This window comes from Ischnura elegans (genome assembly GCF_921293095.1).
Source record: "Ischnura elegans chromosome 13 unlocalized genomic scaffold, ioIscEleg1.1 SUPER_13_unloc_1, whole genome shotgun sequence".
NCBI lineage: Eukaryota > Metazoa > Arthropoda > Insecta > Odonata > Coenagrionidae > Ischnura > Ischnura elegans.
The window spans coordinates 8766021-8780909 of record NW_025791657.1 but is presented as its reverse complement, the minus strand read 5'-3'; the positions used below and the strand labels follow the sequence as shown (position 1 = coordinate 8780909).

General features: G+C 38.3%; 1 protein-coding gene across 1 annotated transcript in view; it reads right to left on the bottom strand.

The window, feature by feature from the left end:
• Positions 1–14889, bottom strand: part of LOC124172224 (zinc finger protein 565-like) — a 142060-nt gene that overhangs the window by 12432 nt on the left and 114739 nt on the right. Inside the window, exons 4-7 of the mRNA XM_046551646.1 lie at positions 9964–10083; positions 7748–7879; positions 5331–5468; positions 2602–2674 (exon numbers count right to left, since the gene is read on the bottom strand). Coding sequence (XP_046407602.1) covers positions 2602–2674; positions 5331–5468; positions 7748–7879; positions 9964–10083 — 463 coding nt within the window. The remainder of the gene's footprint in view (positions 1–2601; positions 2675–5330; positions 5469–7747; positions 7880–9963; positions 10084–14889) is intronic.

Below are 14889 nucleotides of genomic sequence, written 5' to 3'. Positions count from 1 at the left end.
TTTTGCGGAATTCGTCCAACACTAACAATGTTTATGCAGTGGATGGCATTAACATAAAGGCAACAGACGAAGTGAAGTACCTGGGAGTTACGATAACCTCGAACCTCACGTGGGGAACTCATAAAAAGAATATTTGCGGCATAGCCCTGAAGAAATTAGGATTCGTCAAGCGTATTGTGGGAAGATTTTCGGATGAGAAAGTAAAAGAAAGGTGCTATTTCGCTCTCGTCCGACCGCACCTTGAATATGCAGCGAGTGTATGGGATCCAGTGCAGAAAGACTTAATCCGCGAGCTGAATAAGATACAAAGGAAGGCTGCGCGTTTCGTCAAAAACCGCTACGGGCGTACAGACAGTGTTACCCAGATGTTAAGCGAATTAGGCTGGGAGCCGTTGGAGACTCGGAGGCTGCGCGCTAGGCTTAGATTGCTTGAGCAATTGAGAATGGATATATTTAAGAGCGACACAGAGAACATAATCTTAGAGCCACACTATATTTCCAGGTCCGACAGAAGCGATAAATTAAGAGAGATTTTTAGCCGAACGGATAGATATAAGAATTCGTTTTTCCCCCGAACAATAAAGGACTTTAATAAACGCTTGTCCCAACCTCGTTAGAGCACTTCTTCTTTTTTTTTTTTTTTAATAGCTGTTAACGGCTGGTGTCCTAACACCCCCTGCCACACGCCTTTTAGGCGGCTTGCGGGGTATTATGTAGATGTAGATGTAGATGAAAGGTAAAAACTTTGGCTGAATTAAGGCGTACGAATCTTAGTATCAATCTTCACTGCAAAAAATGCTGCATTTCAATAAGCCATAAAGAAAATTTTCCTAGCCACTGATCCAAGTAGTTAACCTCTTCAAGACGGTGGAGTTCTCCCCTCAGCATGGCTGTTGTACTGAGCCTCAAAGAGACTCTTCCATCCCCTCCATATTGAGCATTTCTGCAGGACATTCCTTGAGAAGGGTCTCGCTGATAATCATGCATTCCAGCACCAACCCTTTTCTACCCTCCCTAGTGGGGACTCCGCAATATCTTGGACTCTAGAGGGTAGTTGGGCTCCCTCCTTTAGGGCTTTATAACCCTACCAGCGGCATTGGTGTGCAGTCAATCATGCTCTGTTTAAATTAATTAGCTACATGGATAACTGCTGCTCGAACGTAAATTGCAGACTTTCAATTTAATTCCTAGTTTTACTCTGAGAATTATCGAATTTTTAACAAAGCTCTACCATCAATATTAATGCAGCAACAACTTCCATGCTGATGTTTATACCAAAATCGAGATATATGATAATATTTACCATAGAATTTTTTTCAAAAATTGTGAAAGCAGCTCAAAAGAAAATATTTCAATTCTTAGTTTATATTTTTTGAGAAGGGAACAAATATTTATTTTGCGACATGATTGGACAAACAATTGCATGACAGCAGTCCCTTACCACTAAGAGGGGTGATATAAGACGAAGGGTCTGGGTACTTGCTCCCGGATTTCAAGGGTAAAGCCTATGCCATGCTGTTTTAGATCCTGAGGCAAAGACATCGCAAACCCACGACCGTCATAAATGGGGAATAGCTAGGAAATTTATATATTCCGCATTCGTTCACCTGGGTAGGAAAATCTCCTACCAAAATTTGTGGCTTTTCGTCTCCCCGGTCAAGAAATGTCCAGATGCATATTTTCGTCTTTAGCAGGGAAAAGGTTAAATGCTAAAAAAATCAGTAGAAAAATATTTTGCTAGGGAAAATCATTATAAAAAACCACATAATTACAAAAACATTGAAAAGATAACTTCACTCCCCATTTCAATTGGCAAGCAAACTAAAAACAGAAAGTATGGATGGATTTCTATTTCATTAGCTTCATCTTTCACAATCATTTACAACAATAGGGTAGTTTCCTTCACCAAAGAAAACGAAAGGCATTGATTGCTATTTGTTACCCACCATTAGTGTATTTACAATATACAAATGATTTGGTTTTAGAAATCCCAGTAATGCGAATGGAAAAGGTCAATTTTAACCGCATTTGAAAAAGGGCAGATTGGCGCCCATGCTATGCCACTCCAGGAGACGTCACAGGGACCTAGTTTCTATACGAGTAGATAGGAGTTTTACATCATCTGAGATTACAAATTCATGCATGAGGCACAGAGCTCAGAGAAACATGTCTTAATAATCACCTATTAAAACTGGCTATTGTCGGAAAGTTTCCATCGTTTGATAAGGTATTATTAATCCATAATTAAGCCAAGCGCTACCTGCAAGCAGGGTACCCTGCAACCTGCTAGCAGCCTGCATCAGAAGCCTGCGCCTAGCTGCGCTCAAAGCCTCGCCCCTAGGTCACCTCACTTTGCAGCAGCAGGAACCAGAATGACATCACACGGGCTTTTCCCGGCATTCATACTTAGCCATCGCATTTTCGCGTGCTTGAAAATTTCCACTTCTCATTTATTTTGCGAAAAAATAGATATCGTGATTTAAGAATCTATGAGTGAGAAATGCATACTCCAGGAGTAATAATCTTTCGATTTAGGAAATAAAAAAATTATAGGAAACCACCCTATTCCTTCATGTATCTATTTCCCTTTTGAGCACTCACCCAATGCTTCTGTTGTAGACTCATGGGCCATAGTGATTCCCTCAATTGGCTCCCCATCCTCCATAAATGTTGGCTGAAAGTAAGAAATTTATAACTTTTTATGAAAGGCTCGACAAAATAATTTATAAAACGTATTGCATCAAAATTTTTGAGGCCCTCCAAAATATTTTCTCAACGAAATAAATTTTTTTCAACACAGAGAGTTCAAGATTTTCCCACTACTCTCAACCAGGAAGTGGTCATTGAATAATATTACGTCTGTATTGTTATATTATATTTGTTAGATAACTCTGCCAGTGATGTCTTTTCGTACGCTACCCTATCATAACTAAGGTTATATAGTTTCATCTCTGAATTACAATTAAAATTATAATAACATGTACTTCAATTTGCAGTAGGAAGTTCAGCAAGGCACAAGGAAGGAAAAGGAGCGTATAATACGTTACCAACAAATTAAAAGTCATTATTCTCATGCCAGAAAAAGTGAAGGCATAATTTTGAAACGAGGCAATATTTTTGAAAAAAAAACATCACTGTCAATAAAGTAAAAATCTGTACAAACACAACAAAATGTCGTCTTTTTTGTTCAAGTAAAAACTGGATAAATATGCACTTATTACATAAAAATTCTTGATTAATAGTTTACAAAACCTCACTTGAAACCAAAGTCATAACCCAGCCACTGCAAAATGTCCAATGTACTTCCACTTGACATCCAGAAGTCTCTTATGGACATCTATTAGATGTCATTCAGATGACATCCAATGAGGGTCACTACAAAGACATCCATATGGAGGCTCTAGAATGATATCCAATGGACATGATCTAAAATTGATCGTAAATAATATAAATTACATCAATTTATGACTTCTTAAAAGTGCTATAGATGAGTATTTCCCCTAGCAGTTCAAGTCATCAGTCCAAGTTTTCCAATTCCTGAAGGCCAATTTTGGAACTACCACCCATGACTTACAACTATCAATCTACCGACTTTGATCGATATAGTCAGAAATCGAATACATCAATACATGATGTCTACTGGCAACATAATATCAGTGCTGTGTGTATTATCATGAACAATGTTGATGTACTGTCACCCAAATACAGTAGTAGTTATCGGCATTGAGTAGTGAATCAATGATCATCTGACAGTGCAGTGTTTTTTTTTTATTTTGCGGAATTTTTCCAGATTCCTCCAAAGAGTATCAACGGCTAATCGGAAAAGCAGATTGTTTATTATTAAAATTCGTATTTGTCAGAGTTCATACTAATCATATAATTGTGAACCTGTTTTTACCATGTGAATTTCTTAAATGTGTTGACTATGCAGATACATATCTAGTAGGCTCCAGTTTAACTTTGATAACTAATTAGATGTTATCATTGCACTAAAATCAAAAGCTTGCTTTTTATCAAATTATATGTTTACTTTGAAAGCGCGATTCCTCAAGGCTGGAATCTACAATAGAAATACAGTAGCCTATTTTAGAAATTCCAGGTTTGATACAGCATGCTTTTTCAGAGAACATAAATGCAAAAAAATAAGGTTTTGCAATTACCACAATGACAACATCTGATTCTATGAGGAAATTCGAGTAGGACGACAACAGTTTTCCTTTCGTGGCACCAAATCTTGTAATATTTTAGGGTGAGTAGGAATACTATGTATTTGCCTTGTAAAATTTTGAAACTTGGTTAGCCTACAGAAAAATATTTGGGCCACATTGTATTAATGTTTCAATTTTTCAAATTTAACTTTGATTTTACCCTTACTGTCAAAATCCAGTTGGACAATTCCATTAAAAGAGTATTCAATACAATATCTAAACGATGATTTGCTTAATAAGAAAATGCAATCAACAGTTTCAGAGTTTGTCTCCAAGAGTTTGGCATGGACTATATACACATATTCAAGAAATCCACTTGATGAAAATGGTCCTCAATATATAGAATATAAAATCTGGTTAGCAGGAATTTTAATCATCTACTAACCTAGGAACGGATGAAACAAGTAAAAGGACTTCAGTGGTTCATACCCTTTGAGGGACTTAGAAGGATTCAAAAAAGGCAAATGGAAGGGGGAAAAAAGCCTTCCTTCTCTTTTTCTTGGTTTACCAAAAGAAGGCCCTGCGCAGAACCCCCGTCGACATAAGGCCTGGCAACAAAATCCCCTGCTGACGATATGCCCAATGACAAAATCCCCAGGTGACAAAATACACAATGACTTTTCAGTTTTCTTGGGCTGAATCATGCTTTTACATCTTATACCATGTTTCTATGGACAAAAAACATCACTTTTTGTGAATTATTTTTCTGAAACCTAACCTAACCTAAATGGGCTGAAGCATCCATTTACATTCTTAAAACAATCAGGAAAACAATTCAATAAATAATTGAAGTTGATATTTCAGTACAAATTTAACAATTATTGACAAAATACAATAATACATAACTCAAACTTAGCAAATAAAATGTCTTTCATTTTCATCAACTTATTTTTAAACTTTTCACTTCACATTGTGTTGCAACATAAAAAGGAACAGATAGCTTATTTTGAGATAAGTACCCTTACTTCAGTTATTAGTACCTTTGAATCAAATGAGTGCCTAAATTGCTGCGTAGAAAGAGCAATTTTCGATTGTTTATGATGATGAAAACATATTTAGCTTTAATACAAAGTATATCCTTAATCCATTAATTTAATTGGATTACAGGAATTTCATACATACCTTGGCATTATCCTCGGGAGATGGTTCCTTCTTGGCCCCAATCAGCTTCCACTTGAGGTCTGTCACCATGGCTCCTGAGCTCTCGACTTCCATCTCCTTACCATGGGAAGCAGTAGAGGCCTGAGCCTGCAAGAGAATCTGCAGGCATCATCATTGACACATTCAGTGCAGAGCGCATCAATTGACGTGGTCCTGTCTAAGCCAAGATATGGAGAACGTCAATTGATGTGCTCTCCCTTTCTCCACCTCCGTACATGACTAATATTGACTTGCATCTTCCGTTTGTGTGAATGGCCTTCAGCAAGCTTTCCTCTTTCGAAGAATGTGTGCCATTTGTATAAAGCAGTATTTGTATCTAAGTTATGGGGTGGAAACCTCCCTTTTTTTCCTTTCTTATTTTAATGGCCGATTCTGACGACTTTGATGAATTTCAGGCCTGCATTGAATATTTTAATTATTGAAATACAGAAATATATAAATACTTGTGAGAATTTGCCACGGGAATAAAATTAGTTTGCTTTTTATGGATATATTCTTCACACTACCCTGCAAGTTGACTCAAGGAAATCCATAAATGAATGAATACTTTTATTATGCTTCAGGTAGAACCTGTGATAGTTAATAAACACAAGATGCATATTATGCCCAAAAAAAATATCAAACAAATAAATAGCATTTTGACAAAAATATAACAGCAGCGATAAGAAGAGTCATTGTTCAGCTTTCACGATTATTTATGACCATTGCAAGGCTTAACAAGCTGTTCAACTAACAAGATTAACAAGATTTTCAGACAAAAACTGTGACATATTCAATACATAATAACAAAAAATATAGGTTCTAACAAAGATAATTATGAACACACATTTGTGTAAATTAATTTATAGTTTAATTAAGTTTTGATAACATCATAAAATGAAGATGATAAACTAACCTTAGCCCTGGATTTCAAATGGGAGTAAAGCCTTTCTTTAAATGATTGAAGTGAACAAGTTGTTTTAATACATAGCGGTAGAGAGTTCTAGAATCTGAATGCTGTTAGCTGAACCAAATGTTAGAAATGTTAATCATTTAAAATTAGGTTTTTTGAATTTACCACTTCACTACATACCTAATACCTCTTATTTGCATTGCAAAATCCTGGCAAAAGCCATGCAATGATCCCCTGAGCAATAGTTTCCGGAGTTGTAAAACTCCAGATATAACCTCACTCATAATAAAAACTTGTGTGTGGGTAACACTGCGCATGAGATTCCAGAGACCATAGATAATGAAATAGAGGCAATAAATGTAAAAATGGTCTACAACGGAGAACTTTAGTTGATTTCAGGTTATAATTCAGTTTAATAACATCAATCGCTTTGGTTAGCAATATAACTTGGGCAGTTGAGATATAACAGAAGGACATTCTAAGTTTACGAAAAAGAGAAATCTGTAGATTAACTCCTTATTAGACAAAAGTTGAATAACTTCAATGGGGAAATGTGAATATTTGTTTTACTTTAAATTCAGTTAATAAATGGTGCAACCTAGAGATGTAGTTACATCCACTGACTGAATACAAATTCTATAATGTCTGTTTCAGTAAAACACCATCAGTTCGACTGAAAATAACTGAATCCTTAAAAATTTATTTGCTCAAAAGGTATCAGACAGTGCTTTCGAGTGTATGATATCAACATAGTGGGAATGCAATACATCTGTGATAAAATATAAATAACAAATTATAATTTACACATTTAAATACAAAGCTCTACTATCGACACCAGTTTCAACACTCTGAGTCATTTTTAAGGGGTCATATTCTTACAATGAGACAAATTATGCAACATTGAGATAAGCTATTAGTGATGCATGAAGGAAGAAAGGAACGGTCAGTAGAATAGCATGGACACAGAGAGAATTCTACTAAAAAGAAGAATATAATCACAGCTGAGAATTCAAATCAAGAAGTAAGGAAACGATGCACCACACACTACATATGGAGCATATTTATAAACGACAGCAAGGCTTCAAAATTGACAGCTGCAGAAAAGTCAAGAGCAGAACCTTTCAGATTGCATTGCTCCAGAAGAATGTTTTAAAAATAAAAGGGGTCGACAGAGTAAGTACCAAGGAAGAGCAGAGAAGAGATAAGAGAATTCTTCTAAAAAAGATGACCTGATAAAGACAATCCGAAAAAGAAAAGGACACGTGTGCTGTAAGAGGGGAAAGTAATGCTTCTGAATGTGTTTCATGCATCAGATTATTATGGGTGTAAAAGAGAAGAAGACCGTATAAATGGAAAGAAAAGCATATAGCCAAGAGCAATGGAGGGCTATATAAAACCAATTTTAGGATTGCTGACTTATGATGGCAATAAAGTTCAGATGCAGTTCAAGTTCAACTTACAATAAATAGTTCATTAATAGTATTACCTGATCGGAGTATGCTTCATTCGCCAATTTGCTTGAGGTGCCATCAGGAAAATCATTGTGCACACATCCACCTTCATTATCACTGATCTGATCTTCTTTAAAAGGAGAGGACCTGTATGTTCCAAAATCCCCCTAATGGAAAGAGAAACACTCATTGATAAACATTTTAATCAATTGTTACAAGCTTTGGTGTAACTATGGGAGTATGAGGGGGATAGATCCCCACAAAGCCTCAGAGAAATAAAAAAATATTGAAAACTATAGTCTAGTTTTGACACATAATAAGTGCATCTGCGTTAAATTTTAAGTGCTAACTTATATAAAATGCATTCCCAGGCATGGCATTTTCAAAAATTTTGCGGGACCCCCCTTGCCTAGGGGGGTTCTCACCCCAGACCCCTTCATCCCCCCAAAGCATATTCCTAGTTACACCACTGGTTAGAAGAAACAAATTTGATCACGCTCAAAACTTGAATTACAGGATTTCAGTAAAAATTAAATAATCCCTCGTGAACAATTCTGGCGCCTCTGTAGAAAACAATAACTTATCCAACAAGATTTGGCCGATGAAGTTATTCTTCCTTCTCACTTAATTGAATAACTTGAACCTGATAAGTGGAACTTATATCATTATTATATATACACAAGGAAAAGGAGAAGAAACAAAATCCCATTAGAAAAGAAAGGGAAGTTATGCTATCTATTTGTTATGATGGCAATTGTAAATTGGGCACAATTAGTCTTTCTTTATGATGTTTTGAATACAAAAGTGTAAAAGTGATTTTGTGCATGTTATTTCATAATTAAGTGTTTCTATACCCTAAGGTAACACGAAATAAAAAAAATAGCAGGTGAGTAGTGTTACATGCTCAACATTCCCTCTGTTGGATGGGACATTAAGCCGTGGTCCCCTTGGTGCATTTCGTTAAGAGCAGGCTAATGCCGACGCTGGGTTTCTCTCCACCCTTCCTTACCTATCGATCCCACATAGCACAAATGACCTAAGCTGTAGGTCGCCTCCTCCAAATATCAATCCGCAATGAACAAAGATTATTAATTAATAGCCAGCCGTCCGAAGATTGATATGTCGTAGCTCACCACTCACCTCTACTGTCAGCAATAGGGTGGTTTCCTATTGTTTTTTAATTGCCTAAATCGAAAGATTATAACTCCTTGAGTATGCATTTCACAGTCTTAGATTTTTGAACAACGATATCTATTTTTCGCGATTAATATAAAAGTGAAAATTTTCAAGGGTGCGAAAACACAATGGCTAAGTATGAATGCTGGAAAAAGCCCGCGAGACATCATTCTGGTTCCAGCTGTTGCCGTGTGAGGTGACCTTGGGGAAAGGCTTTGAGTGCTGATAGGACGCAGGATGCTAGTAGGTAGCAGAGTACCCTTCTAGCAGGTAGTGCTTGGCTTAAATAAGGATATTAATGACCTATCAAACGAAGGAAACTTTCCGACCATAGGCAGTTTTTATACGTGATTATTAAGACATGTTTCCCTAAGCTCTGTGCCTCACACATGCATTAGTAATCTCAGAAGATGTAAAACTCCTGACTACTTAGATGTATAGAAACTAGGTCCCTGTGACTTCACGTCGATTGGCATCACATGGGCGCCAATCTCGCCTTTTCCAAATGCGGTTGAAATTGACCCTTGCCATTTGTCTATACTGGGATTTCTAAAACCAAATAATTTGTATATCATGAATACACTGATGGTGGGTAACGAATCGCAATCATGCCTTAAATTTTCTTTGATGAAGGAATCTGCCCATCACTCATATTAATCCACTGTTTTACATTCCATTTCACCGATTCTATACATCTAATTAGAGGCTTTCAACTTTTCTTAAGATTCATAAATTACTCACATGATGTGTCACAAATTTAATTTGATGTTTCCACCTTCGAATCCCAAGGAGTAGATGCGTCCGCAAGGTTCACAAATTTGAGACAAGTGCCATCTACATGCTCGATTAAATAACAAATGAGACACGAATTTCGACAAGTAGGGTACGATTTGGGGTCAGGAAGTGGGGAATTGATTTGTACCTCTCGAAAATCTCTCGAAATACAAGATGTTCGTGTTAAATCAAGTGAGGGAAAATGTTTTGAGTTCCTGCTGAAAGGTGTTGGGAATATTCCACAACAGAATGAATTTGTACATTAGCATAACTGTGCTAAAATAGGCAAGAGAGCACTTACCAAATCATCAGTGGCCAATGGGTCTGGGGCATTATCCGAATTTTCAGCTGTATCTGGTGTGCACATCACGGAATAATTCCCTCCACCAAGTCGGTCTTTGTATTCCCCTTTCATGTTAAACTTGAAGAGAATAATAGATGTCACCCATTAAATGCAAAATTATAATAACAATGGCATATGTCCAATAATAATTAGGGATGGTCGGATCGGATACCTCGGATCCAAATATCCGCGGATATTGCCCTTCATTGGATACATCAGATCCAAAGTCGTGGAAGACATAGGATCTGATTCCGAAATTTTGAATTGTAGCTTCAGTGAATGCCATGCCCCAATAAGGGTGGAAAGAGTTCTGATTCTATCTTTGAATGAGCCATCCATGGGATTCTTGTCCTAATCATGAACCGTTTTGTTTGAAAGCTCTCGCAGAGGTTACGTAGGAGAATTTCAGCTGTTGAAAATAGAAAAGGCAAAATACGACTGGCACATAGTTTGACTCTTCCCAAGATATTGAACAATTACTGGGGGAATCTCAGCGTCAGGAATTTGAAAATGCATTTCAATCCAAAAATATCCGATCTGAAAAATTCAGCTCCAAAAATCAAGGATAAGATCCGAATCGGGATCCAAGAAAAATCCTTGATCCGTCCATTAGGGCGGATCGGAAAAATCGATTTTTTTCAAATCCATCTGGCCCAATGAAAAAAAGTTGTGGGATCGATCAAAAATAAGGCCTGAAAAATTTGAGACCTCTAGGTGAACCCCTGACCCTCGCTCAAATGCAATTTAGGGGGGGAAGGTCAAAATTCGAAAAATGTAGTATTTTATGGTCATTTCCTATAGATTTTGCCGAGTTACTGCCCATTTAGGGCAAATATTTCGTGCATTTTGACGTATCTGCCATTGTTTAGCCACAAAATGCCTAATTTGAGTCCGCACCCGCGAAGAAAATATTTCAACGTCCACGCAGCGTCGCGGATACAAGAGCCGCAGGCCGATCCACTCCCCTCCCCGCTCGCTTCTACCCCTCCCACGCCTCGAATACAGCAAAATTCATCCCGCGTATCCTGCTAGGAGGTCGTTTATCTTTTATAATATAAATCGGAAGATGGTAGAAGGTAATAAAGAAAGCTTAGTGAGACGACTTGTCCCTTATTAGGCGCCTCGTCGGGGTTAAACAAATCGATGTTACCAACTTTTAGAGAAGTGATGAAATATTTTTAGATCCGAGAACGCAGGAAAGGAGCCTACGGTCCATGAAAAGGCCTCTCGAGTGCCTATAAAGGTGTGCTAACTTCGGATATGCGCTCCAATTTCGGCTTTACCCGACAGATGTGATTAAATGGATTTTGGGCGAAAGCCGCTCGCGTCCCCTCCCCGCAAGCTTCTCCCACGCGCCAAATGCACTAAAATTCACACCAAGTGCGTCTTACTTCGTTAGTCTAAATATTTAATGTTTCAGTATCGTCTTTGGAGGAACAATCACGAAAGAATTTTTCAATTACCTGCTTTCCAATCTGTATTTCTTATGTCAGTGTCAGTAGAATAAATCCGATCGAGCTGGCACAAATTCTCGGAAAAGTTATTACCAATTGAAATATAACACACTGGAAATCGAAAGACCACGCAACCATCGACATCGGTCCAAGTCACGTATCGGTCTCCACCCACCTGGCAGCTAACGTATTCCCATTGTTTCCAAGTCTCGCATTTACCCCACTCCCCCTTGACCTTGAACGTCTAGTCTCACCGCTCAACTCACACCCTCAAAGTCACCAAGGTTAAAGTGGAACGGGAGGCCTCGTCCAACCCACCCCACGAAGTCGACGAACTTATCAAGGTTGAAGTGGTGTGGGAAACTTACCATATATAAGAGAGTGCAGATGGATGCGAGCTCATTCAACGTTAACATGGCCTCCAGAACTGTCGCTGTGCTGCAAAGAGATCCCGAAGCCTCCGTGGAGTACATCAATCTCCGGGTGGAGAAACAGACAGATCCGGATACTTACATCGTACACACCCCTCATCGAGGCACAGATTTTGTGCTGTCGGTACTTTTTAACGCAGTTTACTACTGCGTATTCCGACACCAGAAAAAGGCATTTGAAGTGGTTGGAAAGAAGGTGACTTTCTCCGGCTTCGAGAATGAGAATGGGGTAGTGGAGAGATTTAATATTACTAACCAGGATGACATTACCGATCCGGAAAAGCAGCACCTCGCGGACAAGCAGTACCCTGTAATCTGGTTGGATGTGTACGAATGCTACCAGCCTCGAGTTTACGCAAAAGGAGGAGGAACGAGGACTCAAAGTGATTGTATTGACGGACTAAAACCTGTGTGTTATACAGACCATAGACAATCAAAAGTGAGATATGGTATGACAGACACCATTAAAGGTACCCGTCTGAGAGTGATAAAGTTTATACTCAAAATTGAAGTTGATATGTCTATTTATTAACAATAAATATATATTAAATACTATATTATGTTTTTTTTATTTCCAAATGAAAGACCAGGGTAAATTTTAACAACAAAAGTTTATTTTCTTCAACCACACACAGATGAGTTTGTTACATTGTTCACCATATACATGGTTTCATAGTTCATTTCCCCACTCATACTTATGTTATAATCCTCTTGAAACAATTGAACAGCACGTCTGAGCGCAGACAGTTCTCTAGCACTCTCGCTTAAATAACCACATTCGATTAAATATCCCCAGATACAATCATATTGTCTCAATTGTATAGCATCGTAAATGATCAAAGTGAACACGATGATGTAAAGCAATAAAATAATATAATTCACTAAAAAATCTAACATATTTTATTTCGTATACACCAATCAGCCAGCTTAAAACAATTTTTTCAAGCACACTGTAGATTACCATCCATATGAATTTCAATTAAACAACCCTCATTCGTGGTCAATTTCGTGAATGAAGGACACCCATAAAGTTCCAGATTAGCCACACAAATTCCCTTGGGAAGAAGACTTGTTAAGAAAGCAGCTTTTTGAGCACCCTTTGTGAATAGATATTTAAAAATTTTAGTATAATTGTGAAGTATACTCTCCAGTTCTGAATAATCCACATCTCCAGAGCATTCGCACAAGCCGTGATAGTTGTTTCTCAGCCAGGAAGACTCTTTTGTAAAGAGTAATCTCTGTGGTGATTTAAATAACCACGTATTACAGCATTTATTCTGTACAGCGATGATTGCCAACTCCTTGACAATAAAATTCCCATTGCTACCCGTAAATCCTTGAAATTCGATAATGGCACCCATCGTGATGTATGTCCAACTTACAAGGTTTTTACGCCCAATGCCAGGGGTTGAACTTACATCAAGACCTTTTAACTTACAGAACTCTCATTCGTGCCAGAGGTTAAAAAAGCCTTTCATTCACACACAGGCTATTTATCAGCCGAACCATAGGTTATGAGTGCCATCTCTAATTCAAGACGTTCAAAATCACAATCCGTGATATTCTTTGCTAATTTTGTGGCGAGAAAATGTCTCACTTTGTCACGACTGGCTGAAAGCCTCTGGAGAAATAAATCAATCAGCTTGAAAAGTTTCACAAATGCAAACCACTCATCTTCCCTTAAATTAAAGCTCTTTTTAATAACCAAATGCGTCTTCCCAAAGTAATTCGCATACGCCAAACAGGAAGTTAAAGAGTGCTTTTCTCCTTTGTAAAAGAACAAATCCACATCCTTTTCACAGTTCAAGATGTTTACCCACTCACTTTGTGAAACAATTACACTTTTTTTCCCAACTTGATTAAATTGCACAACTGATTCACAGTCTCTACCAGGATCGTAACCAATACACACACTCTTTGTCTTTGTTTTGTTCAAATAATACACAGTTTGAAGAAGTAAATTGTCCGATTGTCCAATAAAAGGAATAAAATTTCCGGCAGGTTTCTTCCTCTTCACCGGAGGAGACTGATGGTCTGCATCCACCGACGGCTGCATGACGACTGACGTATGGTGACGTAATCGTCCTTATTTAGAGGCTGATGTAGGAGGAGGGGTGGGGGAACAGTCATCGGGGCAAGGATCAACTTCGGTTTTGAGACGGTTATACTAGAACCACTGGGCGAGAGAATGTGCATCTCTCAATGCGCAAGTGCTGTTGCGCAATTTGTGACAAGGATTGAGGCAGGAAAAGACAAGAAAGGAACATTTTTCGGGAGGGGGACAGTTTAACTCTTTTTCGAGAGAGATGAAAGTGCGTCCCGTGAGATCGGTCAGGAACTCACACTCTGCTTCGCTGAATGCGTACAGAGCGGCTGCATCCTCAGTAATAGCTTCCAAAGTAGTTGAAAGTTCAGCGTGTGAAATGAATCCCTCGTTGAAGGATGTCTCATCTCGTTGCAGGGGGTCTGGGAAACGTAGCTTCTTTCCTCCAGCGATGAGCTTCCCATGTTTCTTGAAACTACCCCAAAATAAACGATTTGAATCAACGTCGACGGCTGCAAGCTCCGTCACCCCGCCTTGGCTATAAGTCACAGATACCACGATCTGCATTCTGCGGCTGTTTCTTCTCAAATAATCACCTCCTCTTCCTGCTCATCGTATTTATTCGGGAACAGCACCGCTGAGCCCTGGGATGACATTTGACCCGCCGCACCCGCTTGAAGGTCTGACGAAACAGATTCAGGGCTCGGCAGTCGTTGAGATGAGGAGAGGTGTGATGAAAGTGTGTGAGGAATTTGTGTAATGTTTGACCTAATGATTTACTAGCGGTATAGAGGCAACAGTATTCACCGCAAATATCCGAACGAAAGCTTTGGATTTGAATGTGATTACGAGTGACTGAGAATGGCTTTAAAAATTTTCTTATATTTGAAACGAAAGGAGGTAAGCCGTAAGAATCGAAATACTCTGCATAATTATTATGTAAATATACCGCCAC